The sequence below is a fragment of the Notechis scutatus genome, chromosome 1, assembly GCF_049901735.1.
Source record: "Notechis scutatus isolate UNSWTSFEM ecotype Mainland chromosome 1, rNotScu1.2, whole genome shotgun sequence".
Taxonomy (NCBI): domain Eukaryota; kingdom Metazoa; phylum Chordata; class Lepidosauria; order Squamata; family Elapidae; genus Notechis; species Notechis scutatus.
The window spans coordinates 271667769-271689355 of record NC_142009.1 but is presented as its reverse complement, the minus strand read 5'-3'; the positions used below and the strand labels follow the sequence as shown (position 1 = coordinate 271689355).

Here is a 21587-nt window from a genome sequence, read left to right as displayed (position 1 = left end):
ATTCAGAGATTAAAAAAAAAGAATCAAACACAAAGACAATATTGCACTTATGTCTTTACAGTAAGCTGCTGTGAATCTCTTCATTATTGATCCTACGTTTTATTTACACAGCTTTGCAACCTACTCCTGTATGTGTTTATCCAGCAGTCCCAGTTGCTGATCGGATACTGACATATGTGGTACATTATTGGCAGTTAGAATTCATGTGCTTCTGTTAAAGAGAGGAATTCTTTGTTCCATGCTTGATTAATATGAATTGCTATATATCTGGCTTAAATATCAAGCAAACAACATTCTCTTTACCTATCTCCTCCACTTGGTTTTTAGCGGCTTTGCCAAGTAAAAAGTTCTGAGAAACTTAAAAACATTTCAATTGGTCTAATAAACTTGTTGCCTTTTTATAACTTTTGGATTTGTATTATTACCAACACAGTTTGCTTTCTCTATATATTTTAGTGCTCTTGGAGAAGCTAGTAGAAGCAGGGCATGAGTGATGTAGCTGAAATAACTTTAAATTCTTTCATTTGCTATTAAAATTTGTTATGGCATAAAACATGTCAAGAAAAACAGTCGGTTATATAAATTCAGTATATTTATATGCTTCTAGAAAACAAAGTTGACATTAACTTCCTCACCAGAGATTTTTTTAATTGAAATTTCACAATTTTAAAGGAAGAAGTATTTCACACTTAAGAAACATTTCCCCCTTTCTTTTCTCTTTTAGAATAGTTCCAACTGATATTTTTGAAAAGAATAAAGGAAAAAAGAGGAAGAGAAATAGATAACATTGAGTAAAATGTAAGGCAGGAGTATTTTATTTGCTTTTGTGCAAAGATTATACTTGATCTTTTGGACACTGACACCAAGGCCACATTCCAAAATGCAGTTCTTTCAAGAAAACAGAACTGCATGGGGGCCAGGACAAAATATAACTTCATTTAATTCTTAAAATTAGTAAATGTAAAATTAGATTACATTAATTAAATAAAATTAATACATTTATGATTTGTGCATGTAATTATTTCCTCGCTTTTTGTTTCTTCAAAAATTATAGCTTGGTGGCAAATTGATGTTCTGGGGGCTGCAATAAAATGTCTTAAATGTTGGATTTGGCCATGGATGCAATCTAGGTATCCCAGGCTGCTTTACAACATTGACCTTCAGGACCTGGAACTATTTTAAATTGAAGTTATCGGGCAAATTGGATATAGTATAATTATAAACTGAAAGCCAGTACAGTGTAATGATTACAGCATCAGGCTAGGGATTGGAGGCTGTGAGTTCTAATTCCACCTTGGGCACAAAGCCAACTGGGTGACCTTGGGCCAAGAACTTTCTCTCAGCCCTAGGAAGGAGGCAAGGGCAAATCACTTCTGAAAAACCTTGCCAAGGAAACAGCATGGACTGTCCAGGCAGTCTCCAAGAATCAGATACAACTGAATAGATTAAAATAATAATAATTATAAGCTGTTTCTTTCCAAGCAACATCTAATATTTCTTGTAATCTCTGCTTACTCTTTGGGGGTGTTCATTCCTTTCCTGTATCGGGCGATTATTCTCTTAACCATTAAAGCTATCCAGTCATTGTATTTCTTTGGGAGTGCTCAGATGGCTGATACATATCCAAATATTAAATGATTAAAGGTAAGAGTTAGATCCTGTGGATAAAGTAATGTTTATGCAATCTCCCACTTCTTTCCTGGGCAGTGCCAGAACATATGGGATAAATTAGCCTGTGGCTTGTCACACTTCCAACAGAGACAATCTGTAGTCAACCTCAAGCATAAAAACTTACTCAGAGAGCAACAGAGTCTCAAGAAACCTCTCTTCAAAAAAGTTAAACTGTATATCAAAAGCAAACCACTTAACTGATATTAGAAAAAGAGTCAACTGCTCTTTTTTGAGGTTTTCATTTTATTTTGTCAACTGGGCTTCATAGCCTATTCTGAATCTGATCAGTATAAGCGTACAGATTTTTTTTTTACATATAATCAATTATATATGACCTAATCAAATTTCACAAGCGAGACCTGATTTTTTTTACATGTTAATTTCAAGGGAAAGAGGTATTTGAAATGAAATTGGTTTATCTGAGAAGCAGTGAGATACAACAGTTAAAAGGCTGGAGTGTTACTGGCAATATGCAGTTGTAATTCACCCTCACTGATAGCAGCTGTGAATTTTGGCCATTCAATCTATCAGTTCAACTACTCACAGTGTGGTTGTATGCAAAAATAGGAGGAGGGAACATTGTATAAACTATTTGGGCTCCTGTATGGAAGGTGGGATATGAATTATGATTGAATGTATGCATTTATTTAAAATACAGTGGTTCTACACTCCTGCTATGCTCACTATATATTACTACCCAGTTATCTTAGCAAGAATTCAGTGATGCAGTATTAAACAGACACACAGAAAGAATGAAATAAAAATTATTCTAGAGGACATATTCTTGAAGGACAGAAAGAACTGCTGCCAAGGCAGTGGGCAGATAAGGGAGCTTTAACCCAGGCCTCTTCTGATTATCTCTTTGCATGGTACAGCGCATCTCTTCACAATTCTATCTTATTTGATCCATCTTAATTAAATCATTATATTTATATCTCCCATTCATTATCCCTCTATCTGAAATCAAAGAATTTCTCCTGAAATCACTAATCAGTATGTTTAACTGTCTCTGCTTGGTACATTCTCAGTTCAGATGGAACTGAGTTTATAATGTTTTCTCCGAAAATCTTCCTACCCCCTTCTTCTTCTAACCTCTGCCTTGCTGGGATCCCTTCTCTGTTGTGTTCCTTTTTCTCTTGTTTGCTATCATTATATTTACTTTGCATCATATTTTTCTCTTTCTCAAATGTTTTTAGATCTTAAGTCCTTCATTTTCCTTGCTCTCTTCCTTCCTTCTTCCTTAGATAAGTTTTGGGATTCAATAAAGATGGCGTCTTCGTCTTTTCCTTGTTGTTGTTCTTCTGTTTCCATCTGTTTCATTGTCTGTTGGTAATTACCAGCGCCATTTCTAGAAATAGAAAAGCTTTTTCCATACCATCTTTGCAGGCTGCTTTTGTTTGCTCATATTCATCCCTCAGATCTTCTTTTCTTTTCTTTATTCCTCTTTCTTCTTACACCAATCAAATATTCCGAGAGAAAGGTAAAACAATCCCAAAATCCACAATCCTCAATAAATCCAAGCAAGCCAAAATTCCCCCTTCCTCTTCCAGGGGTGGTATCAAACAAATAAAAAAGAGTCCAAATCTATATTTTAAAGCCTTATTAAAATTATGTTTCTGTCCTCAAATCTTCAAGGCATCTCCTACAACAAGATCCAGATTTATATATTTTCTTTATCCTCTCCCTTCCGGCTTAATTCCGTCGGGAGGAGAGTTAAACTTTCCTTTCAGCACCTCAAAATTGCCGCTTTTTTTCTCTTGTGGAAAAAATCATCAAAAAACCATCTTTTCCAGGAATTAAATTAGATAAATCTCAAAGCCCTGGGTCGACCAAGAAGAACTTTCACTTTCAATAACTTTCTCTTCTTCCTCCTGCGCATACTTGCCCGGCTGCCGACTTCTTTGTGGCTGCCATTACGGACCGCCGCTGCACCGTCCTGGTAAAGGGGTTCTGCCGGCCAGGGAGGGGTCTGCAACACCCCCAGACCCTTCCTCCGGATCCCCCTTACCTTCAGCTACCCCTGCAGGGCAGCCTTGCTCCGCACCCGTCCGGATCGGAGCCCCAAAGCGGCTAGCGCGGCAGGGATCGCGCAGCTTAGCGAATCCCTACCGCTCATGAAGCCGACAAACCGGAAACTCCCTAGAGGACATATTCTTGAAGGACAGAAAGAACTGCTGCCAAGGCAGTGGGCAGATAAGGGAGCTTTAACCCAGGCCTCTTGTTTAACTGTCTCTCAGTTCAGATGGAACTGAGCATAATGTTGAAAAAAGAAATTCTGATGGTAATTTTAGAACAGTGGTGGTTAACTTTTTTGGCACTAAGTGCTAAAATGGGAGCATGAGCGCACCAAAAAGACATCAGGTGCCAAAATGTGTGCGCGTGCCCATACATACCCCAGAAACCAGAAGAACAGCTCCTGGTGCAATCATGCGCACCGGCCACCTGGTCCATGCTGGCCAGCCATGTGCCTTGAATCAGTGTTTTTTTTGGCGTTAATTTTTTTTAGGCTTCAAAACCAGAAGAGCAATGGCTGGTCTTCACGCATGCAGCGGGGTGTTGTTTTCCCTTATTTTATGTGTTTTAAAAACAGAAGATCAAATATAATGATTTAAATTAAAATGAATTAGATAAAATAGAATTAAGAAGAGTGAAAAGCGGTGAGAAGTTATATAGAAGATATAGAATGGTAAATAAAATAGGTAATGGTATATAAGATGAGCACGAATTTAATTGAAGTCCATACAAAGAGAGGTAATCTGGGGCCAAACTACTTTCTTAAAAGAAGTTTTATATTTTTGTGTCTTGTGTGTCGTGTTTGTTTGAGAATTAATAAAACCTCGGAGGAATGTTGGATGAGAATAATGGTAATTAAGTCAGAGAGAAATGTACATGATGATTATAAACTGGATAAATATAGAAAATAATAATAATAATAATGAAATTGAATACGAAAAGAGAAAAAATGAGAAATTTGCTAAGAGATATTTATGTGTCCATATCGAAATGGTGTAAAACAGAATTATGCTGTATAAAATAATATTTTACTTGACTTGTAAAATTAATAATGGAAAGAGGTTTTATGTATTCAATGGTTGATGATGGTTTGTTTGTCTTTAAAATCAATAAAATTTGTTCCAGAAAAAAAAAGAAACCGGAAGATCAGCTGCTCTTCCGGTTTCCGGTGCTCTTGCACGTGTGAAGACCAGCTGGCCAGCATGCGCCAGAATCCAGAAGAGCAATGGCCGATGGCAGGCGTGCCCAGAGAGATGGCTCTGCGTGCCATTTCCGGCATGCATGCCATAGGTTCACCATCACAGTCTTAGAACATCGAAAAGGTAATGTAGCAAAAAAAATTCATTTAATCGGATTAAAAACCAAAAGCCAGATTGTTTGAAACATTGATAAGGGGTAGTTTCATACATTATATTAAACACAGTAGGGTTGATAAAATATGATAAGCCAAAATCAAATGAACTGCATTTGTTTGGAACAATGTGCCCCTCGAGGTGAGATCCACCCGCCACTTTTGGGTCTGTGAAAAGTCTTGAAGACATGGCTGTGTCAACTGATCTTGAGCCCCAATCGGGATATGGCATTTTGGAGGTGGCTAATGGATTACATAACACGCCCTCTTCTCTCTATATTCACTTTGTTCCTTCTCTCTCTCCATCCTGATCAATTTTATTTTAACTGAATTTTAAAATTTAATTTAAGGTCCTAATTTATTGTTTTAATGTTTTATAATGCATTTTGATTGAATGATTGTTAAGATGCCTAGAGTCGCCTCTGGTGAAATGAGCAGCATATAAGTTTAATAATAGATAAAGAAAATTATGAGTTATGCTGAATGAACGTACGTCTATGTTCTTGGTCTCAGTTAACAGCGCAGTGAAAATATTTTGAACCAAGTTCATTTTCCAGTTATCCTTCAAAAACAGACCCATAAACGATTAATTCCAATAATAGAACTTGGAGAAATGAAATAATTATAGCTAAGTTATTTTTAATACAAGAATGGCTGAAATGGAATATATCAATCATCATGGCACTGGAGCCTCTCAGAACTCTAGCAAATCATTCAGGGAAGGAGCAATCCCAGGCTCTAGTACAAGGGTCTTCAAACTTGGCAGGAAAATTCCCCACCCCATTTTCCTACCGATCAATCATTCTCTATTTGGGATCGCAGGATACCATCTTCAGCTCCGTTCTCAGGGGAGAGAGAGAGAAAGAGACTTTTGGCTTCATGCAAGGAAAGCAGCAGAAAGACTTTTGCTGCTTTTCTTGTGTGCAGCCAAAAACAGAAGAAGAAAGAAGCGGAAAGAAGCAGCCCGGTGGCCAGGCAAGGTGCGTGGGGTGAGTGGGGCAAGTTTCCCCCCTCCGCCCTTTCTCCCGCCCCTCACTACCTCGTGTTGTTCACAATGCAAGCGACGCAAGCCTTGTGTTACCGCGGGTCATGTGGGTGGGCAGCCTTGTGTTCCCGCGCAGCCTGGATTAATTGCTTTGGAGGGTGCTTTGGGGGTGACATATCTCTGCGGACCACCAAAATTTTCTCGTGGACCACCAGTGGTCCCTGGCCCACTGGTTGGCGATCACTGTTCTAGAGGGCAAATGTTGCAAGAGAGGTGTGCTTCTTAGGTCTCCATAGAGAGCATTGTTTACTTGAAGGGTTTGAGATTTAAAAATTGTTGATCTACGACTTAAGGAAAGTTCAGAAGACTTTGAACAGAAACTATAAAATAAATGGGTTTGTTAGTACAATCAAGCCTACTTTTGACAGACTAACTGGTTGAGGAAGATGCCCATTATCCTTGAAAAACCAGAGAGACCATCATCCTTAAAGCAAGTTCCCCAAAGCTACCAGAGAGGCTCCCTTTGAAGCCTCATTGGCAGTTGTAATGTAGTATCCCATAATTCTAGTGTTGCAAGGCCAATTTGGATAATCTGACCAGAGGTTCCTACCTGAAGGAACCAAATTAGACCTGGATTGGTGTAAAAGATTGGTGTAAAACACTCTGGCATTGTTATAGGTTAAAAAAGGTGCTACATTCTCCACTTTGGGAAAAATCTTTAAACTTTCCTCATGTCCATTTCATTAGCCAAAAGGGAAATAGTAAAACGTATGAAGATTATGAATTTAACTTGGATATAATATATGGGAGCAACTGTTCTAGTCTAAGTAAAATATCTCTTTGTTAAAATGCTATTTTTGGCAGCAGCAGAGAATTAAAACGAAGAGTCGCTTCGAATGAGGTGGGTAGCAAATAAATCTACCGTGTTTCTCATATAATAAGGCTGGGTCTTATTTTTTTTTTGAGCCCCGAAAAAATGGCTAGGTCGTCTTTTCAGGGGTGACTTAATTCCCCCCTTCATCTTCGGGCGGGCGGGCGGCGACAGCTTGGATGTTGACCTCGGCGTTGGTGGGGCACTTCATATCGGGGTCAATGCAGGCAGCACCATATCTGGGTGTGCAACAAAAGTACTTCCTAACGGCAAGCCCCCCCACCATTCCCCCCCATTTTGCATGTTTTAATATAGGCCTTAATTTGGGGGGAGGGGCTTAATTTCATTTCATGCCTATAAAACATGCTGGGACTTCCTATTGGGGGAGGCCATATTGTTGGAGAAACAGGGTAATAAATAAAATAAATAAAACAAAATGCCGGAGAATAATCAACCAACTGGATTTTTAATTCTTTTAGTAAGAAAATACAAGAAGATAGAATGCATGCCTTAGAAAATAGGGAGAGTGATACTGACTTAAGAACTATCAAAGTCACTATAATTAAAATGAATTTCTTAATAAAATGTAGATAATTTTTGGTATATATTTATTTGGCTTTTATACAATGATCAGAAGGTTTTTCACCAATCAAATATCTAAATCCATTCTCCTGTTTTATATTTCCACACCCAGGAGGTCTTACTGGCACAAATTACTAGATCGCATCAATATAAGATCTTCAACCTTGGTATGTAAAAGCCTTTTGGAGACAACTCATGGCAGTCCTTATTCCAACACTTGACTAAAAACAGATGAGCACAGCGCATTAGGTTCAGGAATTCATTCTTGAGAGCACAACAAAGGGATCACTCCCTCTATTAAGGGCTGTGGAGACATTTTTATTCTAGAGAAATTTCTAGTCGTGTGAGTCATATTTGGTGGAGAACAGAGAGAGAAGTGAAAAGTGCATATGCACCAAAGACAAATTCCTTGTGTGTCCAATCACACTTCGCCAATAAAGAATTCTATTCTATTCTAAATAGATTCCTCCGTCTATTTCTTAATGTAAAAATCAAAATAGCATTAAGACCCACTGTTTATGATATAAATAAAGGCATATTGATAGACAAGATATATTTTGCAGATTGTACAAATCTACCATCTTATCACAGAAAGGAAAATGAACTTTTATTCTGTTCCTAAACACTGTTTTTATTTAACAGTTCAACAATACTATCAAATAATTAAAGTGAGAAAGAACAAAATAATTCTGGAGTAGTAGTCACTGATAAATAATAGGAAAACTATTATTAATACTGAAGTTGGAAAAGGAATGCAAATTGCTGCTTTTACTCATTCAATTCAGGAACTGAATGGATGTTTTTGTTTGAGATCCCCAACGTAACTCCAGGGCCTCTTTTCCTGGTCGGGCACCTTAATATTTCAGAACTTACTGTACTCTTCTCACTTTTATACTTTGAATGAAACATAAACATATTGTTAGTCAATCACATACCCGTAGCATAGAGACATCTACTTAATTAGTCAAGTCTTTGCAATACATTTTCCCAATTCCCATAATCCTCAGCCAGGGTATGATTGTATTCCAAAGCCTGAGGCTGGCAAACTATGTTCTATATCATAGAAATGAAACTTGAGGATAAAGTCAAACAAAAGACAAAAAAGAGTTAAGAAGCTTTCCAGACATTTAGAATGCTTTTCTTCAAATGATTTATTTTTGTTGTTTATTTACTTTCTGTTCTTGTACAGACTGGTAAAGACAAAGGAGGAAATTCAAAGTTTTTCTTTGCCACTTTTACTTTCCGGATCCAGACAAAGCTGGTTTTCCCCACATAGTTTAAGATTTAAACAGACAAACTTTTTTTTAGGTCATAAGAAGTTGAAGTCCAGCCAAAACAGCTTTTTAGTTTTGTTTTCACTTTGGGTATTGTTTTAAGCATAAGTGCATTTTTTCCCCGTACTTTTTCTATCTTTTGAAACTGAGATCTATTTTTGTCTGTATCCTGGACATTTGGAGGAAATATGCAAAACCCCAAGGAATAGACCCTCAGTTGCTTACACAGCAAAGCTCAAGGACATCCTGGCCTAGCCAGCAAGGAAAATATTCAGTTCCTAACCTTGTGTGACAAAACTTTGCAGCACCAATTTATAAAATTTACTACTTTATTTATTATATTTATTTTTTTTCTGAGCCTACAAGACAGACAGACAGACACACACACACACACACAAACACACACAAAGCAAATAAATCCTCTTTTCACCCTCTCCTTGCCACTGTATTTAAAAGGAACCCAAAAATGAATGATAACAATGGAGTGGGAAGAACACTGTACATGGTAGTCCACATCTTACAACCACAACTGAACCTGCAATTTTGGTCAGAAGTTGTTAAGTGGTTCATCCTGTGATCATGCCTGATTTTATAACCTTTTTTGCAGCAGTTATCAAGTAAATATGGAGATTATGTAAGTGACTGTAATGTAATTAATGTAATGTAAGTGGATATGTGTTAACATGAATCCATTGTTTATTATGGATTTGTTTTTTGCTAGAAACTAAAAATAAATGCTGGTTTCCAGAAAAATCATGGTGATGTGACTGTGGGGATTCTGTAAATGGCTATAAAAGTGGGTTGGCTGCCGAGAATGCAAAATATGATCATGTGACTACAGGAGAGGGCGGCTGCAGGAACTTCAACTCCAGGTAGTAAGTAGCTTTTTGGAGGACTGTCATAACTTTGAACATTTGCTAAGCAACTGGTTATAACTCAAGGACTACTGTAAGATGGCAGAGAGTTCTCTTGGCTGCTTCACATATACAACACACATCAAGAAGTGGGGGTCACAAACCACAAGTCACAAAGGCCTGCTGAAAAATCCCAGTCTTACAGAAACACCTCAGGTTGGGACCCTGTTGACAGTACAGGGAATAGTGTTCCAGAAAATGGGAGTGATTCTGCAGAGTCTGGACAGAGTTTTGGCACAGGACTATATTTGCCATTCTAGCCACCTGTTGCCACTCATCTCTTCAACAGCATCATTCCAAGTCACGGAGAATAACTGGTAGATATTTTCCACAGGCCACTGAAGTCTGATGAGACTGAAGAAAAACCATGCTATGGGAAAGTCCTAATTAATCCCTTTCCTTAATATGCCCTGTATACCAGTGATCCCCAACCTTTTTCATGCCGCGGCCCGGTACCGGCATCAGCTGGGCGCCGCCATCTTTTTGATGAAAAAGATTCCGGTGACCTCACGGGCGCCATAAAAATGCGGCTCGATGAGCTTTTCCGGGTAGAAATGGCTTTCTACCCGAAAAGCTCACCGCTACGCCCGCCATCTTTTTGATGAAAAGTGCTTCCGGTGAGCTTTCTACCGGAAAAGCTCACGGAAGCACTTTTTCATCAAAAAATGGCGCGCCAGCAACCAGCGGACTTGTTCAGGGACTTGTTCTGCGGACCGGTGGTTGGGGACCCCTGCTGTATACAACAAGTAAGATGACGAATCTGTAGAAAGGTCTTCTTAGCCACGGCAGCCACCTACTCCATGAGCAGCAGCTGTGAGTCCAGGAAGACCCCAAATTCCTCACCAACTCAGTCCATGGAAGTACAACCATGTAATTCCATGAGTAAAAAGTGATAAATAAACCCCCCCGCCCCCGCAAACTCCAAACCATTCCTTCTCGACATAGTTTAATCAAAGTTGGTTTCTCCCCATCCAGTTATTTTTCCATACTGTAGTTTAAACAAGTTTCTTATATTTTTCCAATAAAGTTTGTTTCTTAATCATGTGTGTGTGTGTGTGTGTGTGTTTTGCATTTTGCTAATATGGATAATGAAATATTAAAAAAGTGATAACACAAGAAGAACTATAATTTTCTTCTTGGATTGTTGGCATGTTTATTGTACTCACTACACCCCTCCCAACAAAAAATACAGAGATAAATAATAAAAATCCCTCATCCTCAATTTCCCCCCAAAATGAGACATAAATTTAAAATGCCAAACTAGCAATTTTAACCTGAGGGCCACAGCACATTTTTTTCATCATTGCAAACAGCATTAAAATCTGGCCAAAGAAGCTTACAATGTCAACTCAGAGTTTTCAGCATCAGAGTCAATGTCAACTCAATGTCAGCATCAGAGTTTTCATCTCCCTGAACAACCACATATTATTTCCTGAGTTTATATAATTGCTAATTATAGTCACCCATCTATTTATGTATTTGGCCACCCAATTCAAATACAGAAATGCTGAATGGCTTATAATACCGAATAAACACACCCCAGAAACAATCAATTTGATTGAAATAAAAGCAACCCCTTAATATCTGATCAGGAACTTGCCATTATTACCTTCCTCCAAGCAATGACTCCTCACCATCTGAGATTTGTTCTCAAGCTAAGCACTCTGCTACTTAGATAACCTAGATTTTGTGTGAATTGCCAGGAGTTGTGTCTGATCTCTACTTTGTGATTAGCTTGTCCAGTTAGTGACATTATGGCACACAGGCTCATGTAGTATAGCCCTGGAACTCAGTTGGCATCCTGGGCATGTGATCTGAGCAGAGGTAGTATTCAGCAGGTTCTGACCAGTTCTGGAGAACTGGTAGCGGAAATTTTGAGTAGTTTGGCAAATACCACCTCTGACTGGCCCCGCCCCCATTTATTCTCTGCCTCCTGAGTCCCAGCTGATCGACTGAGTCTTCTTTTGTTGCCCTGCACAGGAGAACAGAGCTGGAAAGCAGGTTAGTGGGGTGGGGAGGGAAGGATTTTGCAGTAACCTTCCCCCTGGAGTGGGGAGAGAATGGGAATTTTGCAGTATCCTTCCCCTGCCACGCCTACCAAGACACACCCAGCAAACCACACCCACCAAGCCACACCCATAGAACCGGTAGTAAAAAATTTTGAACCCCACCACTGGATCTGAGGGCCTTTCATTCTACAGTGGTACCTTGATTCTCAACTGCTTTGAAACTTATTGAATTTGGTACTCAACATATTTTGACATGAAAATTTTGTCCCAGTACTCATTGTTTGTGCTCAGCGCACAAGTTAGAACTATTCAGTGTCAGCTGCCTTGTGACTCACTACATCAGTGGTTCCCAAAGTGGGCGGAGGGATGCCCTTAGGGAGGCGCTGAGAGGCAAGGGGGCCGGCAGGGGGGCGCTAGAAGGCGGCAGGGGGCGCTGGAGGTGAGTGGCAGGGCACAATTCAGGGGTGGGAAAAAATCCCACCCCTGCCACGTTCGAGGCGAGGCCCCACAGGATCATCCCATTGACTTGCATGCTCTGGTGCAAGGAGCTCAATAGGGTGATCCTGGGGACCTCACCCCGAACACAGCGTTGGGAAAGGAGAGCAAAGCCAGAGTGGCTTTGCTCTCTTTTTCAAACATCCCCCCGCCACCGCTGTGTTCGGGGCGGCGGGGCCTCACCTCGAATGCAGCATTGGGAAAGGAGAGCAAAGCCAGAGTGAGCAAAAAGCCAGAGTGGCTTTGCTCACCTTTTCAAACATCCCCCCCCGTCGCCGCTGTGTTCGGGGCAGCGGGGCCTCACCCCAAATGCAGCATTGGAAAGGAGAGCAAAGCCAGAGTGAGCAAAAAGCCAGTGGCTTTGCTCTCTTTTCAAACACCCCCCCGCCACCGCTGTGTTCGGGGCGGCGGGCCTCGCCCGAATGCAGCATTGGGAAAGGAGAGCAATCTAGTCCAATGACCTGCTCCAGCAGAGTTGGAAGGGAGTATGTGTATATGTGTGTGCATGGCTGTCAAAACTCCAAAAACAGGTCAAGTAGTTCCCGGAAGGCCAGTCATAAATTAGAACACCTGCTAAGCAACCGACCATTAAGTGAGGACTACTTGTATTTGGTTTGCCAGTCACCCAACCACGCCCACCCAGTCACGTGACCAGCAAGCCATGCCAACAGTCACATGACCAGCAAGCCACGCCCACCCAGTCATGTGACCAGCAACCCACACCCCACCCAGTCACGTTACCAGCAAACCACACCCTCAAATTAGGCCACACCCACAGAAATTTGAATCCCGCCCCGGGTAGGGGGCATTGAGGATGAGTTTGTAGCACCAAGGGGGCGGTGGACTGAAAAAGTTTGGGAACCACTGCACTACATTATTCCTTATGGGAAAATTTTGTTTGGTACTTATTGTTTTTGGTATTTATCGGGTCTTCTGGAACCAATTAATGATGAATACCAAGGTACCACTGTAAAGGTATACCAGCAATGCTGATGCTATTTGGATTTTGTTAAGAGATTTTGGTGAGCAGTGAAGTGAAACAGAAATATATCCAGTGAATATGATATGAGAACAAAGAGAATTAGAAGAAAAAAATGCGGACAGACATTAGGAGAGTTCATACTGCAGTCACCATAAACCTCTGTAGGAGTTTGGCAGAGAACAGAGTCACTTAGTCAGATAGGTTACAAACTACTTCAAAACTTCAAATGGCACACACCTGATTTGTCACAGTTGGGATCACTGGTAAGTAAAATAATACTTTCAATTCCTGAAAATTACATTTTCCATCTCTACAAGTTAATATAATAAATCAAGTGTGCTATACAATCTCCCTCAAATGAATAATCCCTAAATTAAAATCAGATTACATTTACATTTGAGCTAATCAGAACTAACTCTCGTATAAGATTTCACAAAGACTGCCATTATAACTGTTAAAAAAATCTGCTTACATATTGGTTCTACAATTAAAGATAGGACATTTTAAAATTAAAATTTTCACTCCACATTCCAGAAATGTATTTGAATCATATCTTCTTCCTTTCCTGATATAAACATATTTCTTTTTTCAAATGTATTTGAATCATATCTTCTTCCTTTCCTGATATAAACATATTTCTTTTTTCAATACAATGTTGATGCATGAACTAAACTATTCTTATGTGTATCCCATCAACAGAATCAAATCTGACTAATGAATAAAAAAGAGCTTTTGTTGAAAAAAATATTAAAAAATAGAACTAGAACTGCAAAGCAATTTCCTAGACTTGAAGGAGGAAAAGCAGGTTTGCATTTACACATTTAGTCTCATTAAATCAAACTCAATGGGAAGAAACAGTGACATGAACATGGAGCACAATTATATATTTATGGGTTTAATCAAAGTTCAGTTTTATTTAGAACTGGATACTTTTGCAGACTTCAAATGACACTGTTTAATTCCAAATAAGAGGATATGATCAGTAATGTAAGAAAAAAACCCACAGGCTTTTAATTTGTCCCTTCATATAAATGACCATACTTAGAAAATTAGAATTTTAAAAGCCAGAATTTTGCAGCATTAGTAAATTCCTGTAAGACTCACTGCTGCTTATCTGTTCACACAATGCATTTGAAAACATGGTTCCAAATCTAGCTCAAACCTTTGACCAACCATCCTTGTCTCCAAATTGTGGAGCAGCATTTCTCAAGACTGAAAGGTCCAGTAAAAAAGCAACTGAATAATTGGATTCTTTTCACCACCCGAGTACTTCAGGTTTACAAAGGCATAGAAGTCTCTCACTTCAGTGCTCTTGGTCCTTTTGGCAATCTGCTAAAATGATATAAGAGGTGGAGTTTTTTCCCTTCTCACTAAACAATTTTTTGTGCTTGTACCTAGACCATGAGATCCAAAGAGACCAGGCAATAGAGCAGCAATTTACATCAACAAAGGGGATTTTGATGCACTCCCTGAATGGGGCTGCATTACCATGTTAATAGCTTTTTCACTCTCAGCCTGGGACTTTGGAAACTTTTTGCAAATGAAGAACAGTTCTGCTTTCTATTTTAACTGTAACAATAGCAGAGGAGCCTCTCAAACTGCATCAAATAGCAGTCAGTGAAATCCCCAACTACTCATCCTGTCTTGGTGGTTTATTAACCACCAAGACAGAGAACAAAGGGAGAACAACCTGCAGCCTGACTTCACCCCCATCTCTTAATCCCCTAGAGATGGCAGGAGGAATTGCCTGCAAAACTGTTAAATCAATCTTTTTACCTTCCCCCACTTTTTTTTTTTTTTTTTGAGTTTCCTTCCAAGTTTCCACCATAAAAGAAATTTCAGGTAAGTTTTCCACCATCAAATTCTTTATGGCCCCCTGATTTGCAGAATGATGATGAGATTCCTCTCCACCCCACCCCACCCCGCTCCAGTTCATTTTTTCAGACCGTTGTTGTTCTTCACCAGTTCCCACACTCATCTACTTGTTCCTTTGTCATATGCTTTGAATGTACTCTTCTCCTGACACTGACTGCCTCTCACCATAGAGAATCAATGAAAATGTTGCTCCTGCAGTCAGCCAGTGGAATAGAGCCCATTCATTACCACGAAAATGTTCCACTGCCACCAGTGTAGACAGCAGTTTCTATCTTCTAACTCCTCTCAATGCATTTTCCAATTTGAAAATGACTCTTGTTTTCATAAACCTTCCTACTTTCTTAAGATGGCTGGGGAAAAAAACCCTATGTATTTATTATTTCTTACCTCTATATGTGGTAAGATCAGCAGCAGAATTGCGACTTACAAACCTACTCCATAGAGCTGATTGTTGCCAATTATTTATTGGTTAACTATGTTCTGTTTTTTTTTTCTTTTGTGTTTTATACTGCACTTAAGCATAAGACCATAAAAAAGAGACAGCGAGCCAGTTTGAGGTAGTGGTGGGAAACCGGGAGACTCTGAATTCTAGTCCCGCTTGAGCCATGAAACTAGCTGGGTGACATTGGGCCAGTCACTCACTTTCAGCACTAGGCAATGGTCAACTATTTCTGAAAACTGTAGGGATTATCCAGGTAGTTGCCAAAGCAACATAAAGAATGTACAGGAAAAGATAATAAACAATTTGATACTGATAAATACACTGGTTGTATTCTCATGTGCCCTAATCACAGCACAAATATGTCCTGGCAATGTTTGTTTTGCCAGGCCCTTATTATGTTACCTTCATCTCATTCTTCCTCAGCCCATGAGTGAGACAGGTTTATCATATTTTTTCCCCTGTTGGGCAGCCCCAGATAGGTAAAATGTGTTAAGCTTTGTCACACATTATTTTGGAGAATATTCAGGTGACTGGCAGATGGGAGACAGAAGTTTGAGAGATAGGATATGGATTAGCAATGGGAATTGTCAATTTCACATAGGTATACTTTTCTGTCAATTCAAGGATGGTGACTAACTGTGTAACTTGGTAGTGCTAAAGGCCCAAAGTGTTCTTGCTTGATTTCTAGTAGAAAGCATTAACACCAGCCTGTATTAAATATTCTGTTTTTCTCAATGTCTGTATGAGCTAGTATCTTAATAGAGGAATCTCACATTTGCTTAAATATATGATCTATTTAATCAGCTCTTCTCATAAATAAGATGGTTTCGACTGAATAGTCAGGGAAATTCTCAATTCAGTTACAGGATCTTTTATTTTGGGTATCACATCCTACTTGTAAAATGTGGAACCCAAAGCTCATTTGACATAAAGCTAAAGGGTAAATAATAACTGAACAACCCACTCATAATTCAACAGAACTGCGATTTTGTTAAATTTTTGAAAGCAGATAGCAAATATATTTTTGATATTTACAGTAACTCATTCATATAGAAAACAAACAACAGGAAAACATTTCGGAGATAAAGCAAGAGTTCAGAAATGTACATGCACACATGAGGATGTTTTACATTATTATAGTTTCAATCAAATATAACCCATATTTAGATGGTATATCTGGTTATTACACAATCAACTTTTTTTCTGAACACTGAAACATTAAGCCACCTCTCCAAGGCAAATTCTCATACATGATCCTCTACTATTGTAAAAGCAACCGCTTGTTCATCATACCTGTTACAGCCATATACTGATATTTATTTATTCAAGAAAATTTATATAGCTGCCCAACTCACTCTCAGTGAATTACAGTGGCTATTGCCCCAGTTAAATTTATTTTTGTTAACACCAACATTTCAAGAGCATCCATAGGTTCAAGAATTTAGAAAACATCAATATAAAATGCCAAATATTGACTTGCCTAATACGAAAAATTTACTAAATTCAATTAAAAAGAACTAGATTCAACTAAGATTTACGTTCTTCAGTTTGACACTTTCCAGGGTTGAACCAACTCCCATTTTTTCTGGAAAATAGCTTTGTTGAATTCAGGGAGCTCAAATTAAACATGTGGAGAGTACCAGGCTGGGAAAAGCACCAGCTTTAAGCACTTGCTTTCCACATTAATTACAATAAGACAAAGCTCATTTTATTGTAGTCTTACCTTGGAGAACCAAACCAGAATTTTCAATAATGTATAGGAAAGATGTAAATGGAGCAATAGGGGTCTTAGCAACCAGGATCTGCAAAAACAAAACAAAATGAAACCGCATACGGTATAGTGATATTAAGGTGTCCAGACTCAGAGGAACTCTGCTGGATAAACAGCACTTCTAATATATTTTCTCATACTGGCTCCACAAAGAGTTTGTTCCACCATTCATGAAATCCTACTTTAGGTTCTATTTAGTGATTTAAACTTTGCAAAGTTCTACCCTGTCTTAACATAACCTTTTATTTATCTGGCTGAAATACACAACAGGGTAAGTGTTTAACCAACCCTGCATGAAGATGAAAACCAAGAAATAATATGGTACAATGGGATCCTACAAAAGAGTTCTCCTAGTAAGAATCCAGAATCACTTCAAGTCATTCGTAGCCAAACATCCATGTTTTACCATAAAAGCAAACCAAACAAAGCAGCCCCTATGTTATAAACTCTCTAGAAATTCTAGAGAGATAATTTATGAGATTCTAAAGAGATTCCATTGTTGTCATTTCTGCTAAATGTGTATGCATTCCAAATGTGAAGCAGATTTCCTCACTCATTTCTGCCTCAGGCAAAAAAAGGAAAGACACTGGAAAGCAATTTCCTAGTCTGTGGTTTTCACAGTGGCATTTCCAACTTTGTAACCCTAAGGGTACCATTTAGCAAGGCTGCTGATCCAAAGCACACTCTTGGTTCTTTCAGAATTTTGCTTCAATTACAGTGATGTCATGCCCATTTTTTAAAGACAAAGAAAATACACCAGACCATAGTACTTCCTTCAGTTTTATGTGCGTAATGGACCTACATCTATATGGAAGGAAGTATGCAGCAAGGCTCTGTCTTAGGCCATAGTACTCTTCAACATATTCATAAATGATTTAGATGATAGAATGGGAACTCATCAAATTTGCAGACAACACTAAGTGGGGCGGAATAGCCAACACTTTCGAAGATAGTGCCAAGATCCACTGGGCACTATCTTGACAGACTTGACCACTAGGCACTATCCAACAAAATGCAATTCAGTGGTAGAAAAAAGTAAGGTTTTACATTTAGGCAAGAAAAACTAAATGCATGATTATAGAATAGATGTTACTGATTCAACAGCAATAACTGTGAGAGGAATCTAGAAGTTCTAGCGGACAACCATTTAAGTATAACCCAGCGGTGTTCTACAGCTGCCAAAAAAAAAAAAAAAGCTAATGCAGTTCTAGGCTGCATCACAGAGGAATAGTATCAAGATCACATGGTGCATTAGTAGCACTATATATTGTCTTGATGAGACCATTTGGAAAACTATGTTTAGTTGTGGTCAGCATGATTCAAAAAAGATGTGGAGACTCTAGAAAGAGTACAGTGAAGAATCACAAAGATGATTAGGGGACTGGAAGCTAAAACATACAATGAACAGTTGCAGGAACTTGGCATGTATAGTCTAACAAAGGCGACTTTAATACCTCTCTAAGCAAACAGAAAGAAAACAATTCAGTTTGCAATGCTGAGCTGTTCTCAGAGATAATTGGCTGGAATTCATAATGATATTGGGGACAGATTTGATGAATTTTCCTTCTATTTTAAGTGATGAATGTATGTTTACTTTAATAAATGTTCATAGTATCATTAAAAAATAAAATATGGCAGACAGTCTACCTGAAGACTAATGTGGAGAGGAAAGATAAATGACTGACTTTAACAATGGGGGTAGGAAGAACTACAACTATTGAATATGGTGTGAAGACAGGAGAGCTTAGGCTCCTTCCAGGATTGAAAAAGTATGTCAGATTTTACTTGAAGCTACATCTGTAGAGTTGTCCTCACAAACAACCTCTTTCAATTTATATCTAACATCTTCTAGCCCACACATTTCTTTTGCAACTGGGAGGCCATGAAAATGCCAGACAAATATACAACACAGCAAGACCTGGTTTAGGAACCTATGTCAGTGGTTTGCTTTGAGTAATGTACAGGTGAAACTCGAAAAATTAGAATACCGTGCAAAAGTTCATTTATTTCAGTAATGCAACTTAAAAGGGGAAACTAATACATGAGATAGACTCATTACATGCAAAGCAAGATAGTTCAAACCATGATGTGTCATAATTGTGATGATAATGGCTTACAGCTCATGAAAACCCCAAATCCCCAATCTCAGAAAATTAGAATATTACATGCAATCAATAAAACAAGGATTGTACATAGAACAATAACGGACCTCTGAAAAGTATAAGCATGCATATGTACTCAGTACTTGGTTTGGGCCCCTTTTGCAGCAATTACTGCCTCAATGCAGTGTGGCATGGCAGCTATCAGCCTGTGGCACTGCTGAGGTGTTATGGAAGACCAGGATGCTTCAATAGAGGCCTTCAGCTCTTATGCATTGTTCGGTCTCATGTCTCTAACCTTTTCTTGGCAATGCCCCACATATTCTCTATCGAGTTCAGGTGAGGTGAGTTTGCTGGCCAATCAAGCACAGTAATCCCACAGTCATTGAACCAGGTTTTGGTGCTTTTGGCACTGTGGGCAGGTGCCAAGTCCTGCTGGAAAATGAAGTCAGCATCCCCATAAAGCTCGCTTAATGTGTGGAAGGAAGCATGAAGTGCTCCAAAATCTGCTAGTAGACGGCTGCATTGACCCTGGACTTAATGAAGCACAGTGGACCAACACCAGCAGATGACATGGCTCCCCAAATCAACACAGACTGTGGAAACACTGGATTTCAAGTATCTTGCAGTGTGTGGCTCTCCATTCTTCCTCCAGACTCTGGGTCCTTGGTTTTCAAATGAGATGCAAAAGTTGCTCTCATCAGAAAACAGGACTTTGGATCACTGAGCAACAGACCAGGTCTGTTTTTCTTTAGCCCAGGTAACACGCTTCTGACGTTGTTTATTGTTCAGGAGCGGCTTGACGATATTTGAAGCCCATGTCCAGGATCTGTTTGTGTGTGGTGGCTCTTGATGCACTGAATCCAGCCTCAGTCCACTCCTTGTGAAAGTCCCCAACACTTTTGAATGGCCTTTTCCTAACAATCCTCTCCAGGCTGCGGTCATCCATGCTGCTTGTGCACCTTTTTCTTCCACACTTTTCCCTTCCACATAACTTTCTATTAATGTGCTTTGATACAGCACTTTGGGAACATCTAACTTCTTTTGCAATTACCTTTTGAGGCTTTCCCGCCTTATGGAGGATGTCAATGATGGTTTCCTGCATAACTATCAGGTCAGCAGTCTTTCCCATGATTGTGATTCCTACTGAACCAGACTGTGAGACCATTTAAAGGCTCAGGAACCCTTTGCAAATGTTATGGCTTAATTAGCTGATTAGAGTGGGACACTTTGAGCCTAGAATATTGCACCTTTTCACAATATTCTAATTTTCTGAGATTGTGGATTTGGGGTTTTCATGAGCTGTAAGCCATTATCATCACAATTATGACAAATCATGGCTTGAGCTATCTTGCTTTGCATGTAATGAGTCTATCTCATAGATTAGGTTCACCTTTTAAGTTGCATTACTGAAATAAATGAACTTTTGCACAATATTCTAATTTTTCGAGTTTCACCTGTAATGCCAGCAAAGGCAGCTCTGGATAGGAGGCAAATGCAACGACATGCTTCATGGTGGACACCTGCAATGTAAGCGCCTTCCCTTCCTTAGGACAATTACTATATTTCCTTCAAAGAAAGAGACAACTGGGACACCAGGATCAAGCTCATCCTTTAAGAAATACTGTATGTCTATAATGCAAAAATCTTTATTCAAAAGTAAGGGTCTTAGTTAAGTGTCATCAAGTTGGGTCCAGAGCTTGCTGACTCTACAGACAAATGGCCTTCAATCCATCCCAGAGACAATCCACAGCACTTCCAAGGGCATTCCAACAAAGTCCTTCCTTCCTTCCTTCCTTCCTTCCTTCCTTCCTTCCTTCCTTCCTTCCTCCCTTCCTTCCTCCCTCTTATCTTCATTCCTCCTCCCTCCCTTTTCTTCATTCCTTCCTCTTTCTTTCTTTCTTTCTTTCTTTCTTTCTTTCTTTCTTTCTTTCTTTCTTTCTTTCTTTCTTTCTTTCTTTCTTTCTTTCTTTCTTTCCTTCCTTCCTTCCTTCCTTCCTTCCTTCCTTCCTTCCTTCCTTCCTTCCTTCCTTCCTTCCTTCCTTTCCTTCCCTGCCTTTATTACTGAAAACTTTTTGGACTCAACTGAGGCTCAGAAGCATTCTTGGTAATAAAAGCTTTGCAATGTACCCCCTCGCTTAATTCAAAGGCCTTTAATGTAAATATTCAGGTAGAACACAGTACTTGGCAAGCAACCAAGAAGATATGTATAATCTAACTGATATATTATCCTCTTTTATCATCTGTAGCAGA

At 39.2% G+C, this 21587-nt stretch overlaps 1 protein-coding gene across 20 annotated transcripts in view; it reads right to left on the bottom strand.

Annotated features, from left to right (window-relative positions):
* Positions 1-21587, bottom strand: part of RAD51B (RAD51 paralog B) — a 348291-nt gene that overhangs the window by 152862 nt on the left and 173842 nt on the right. For all 20 annotated transcript variants that reach the window (XR_015746713.1, XM_087951601.1, XM_087951610.1 and 17 more), the window contains one exon: positions 17188-17266. Coding sequence is in view for 19 of the 20 variants with exons in the window: in XM_087951601.1 (XP_087807727.1) it covers positions 17188-17266 (79 nt within the window). In the remaining variant the exon portion in view is untranslated. The remainder of the gene's footprint in view (positions 1-17187; positions 17267-21587) is intronic.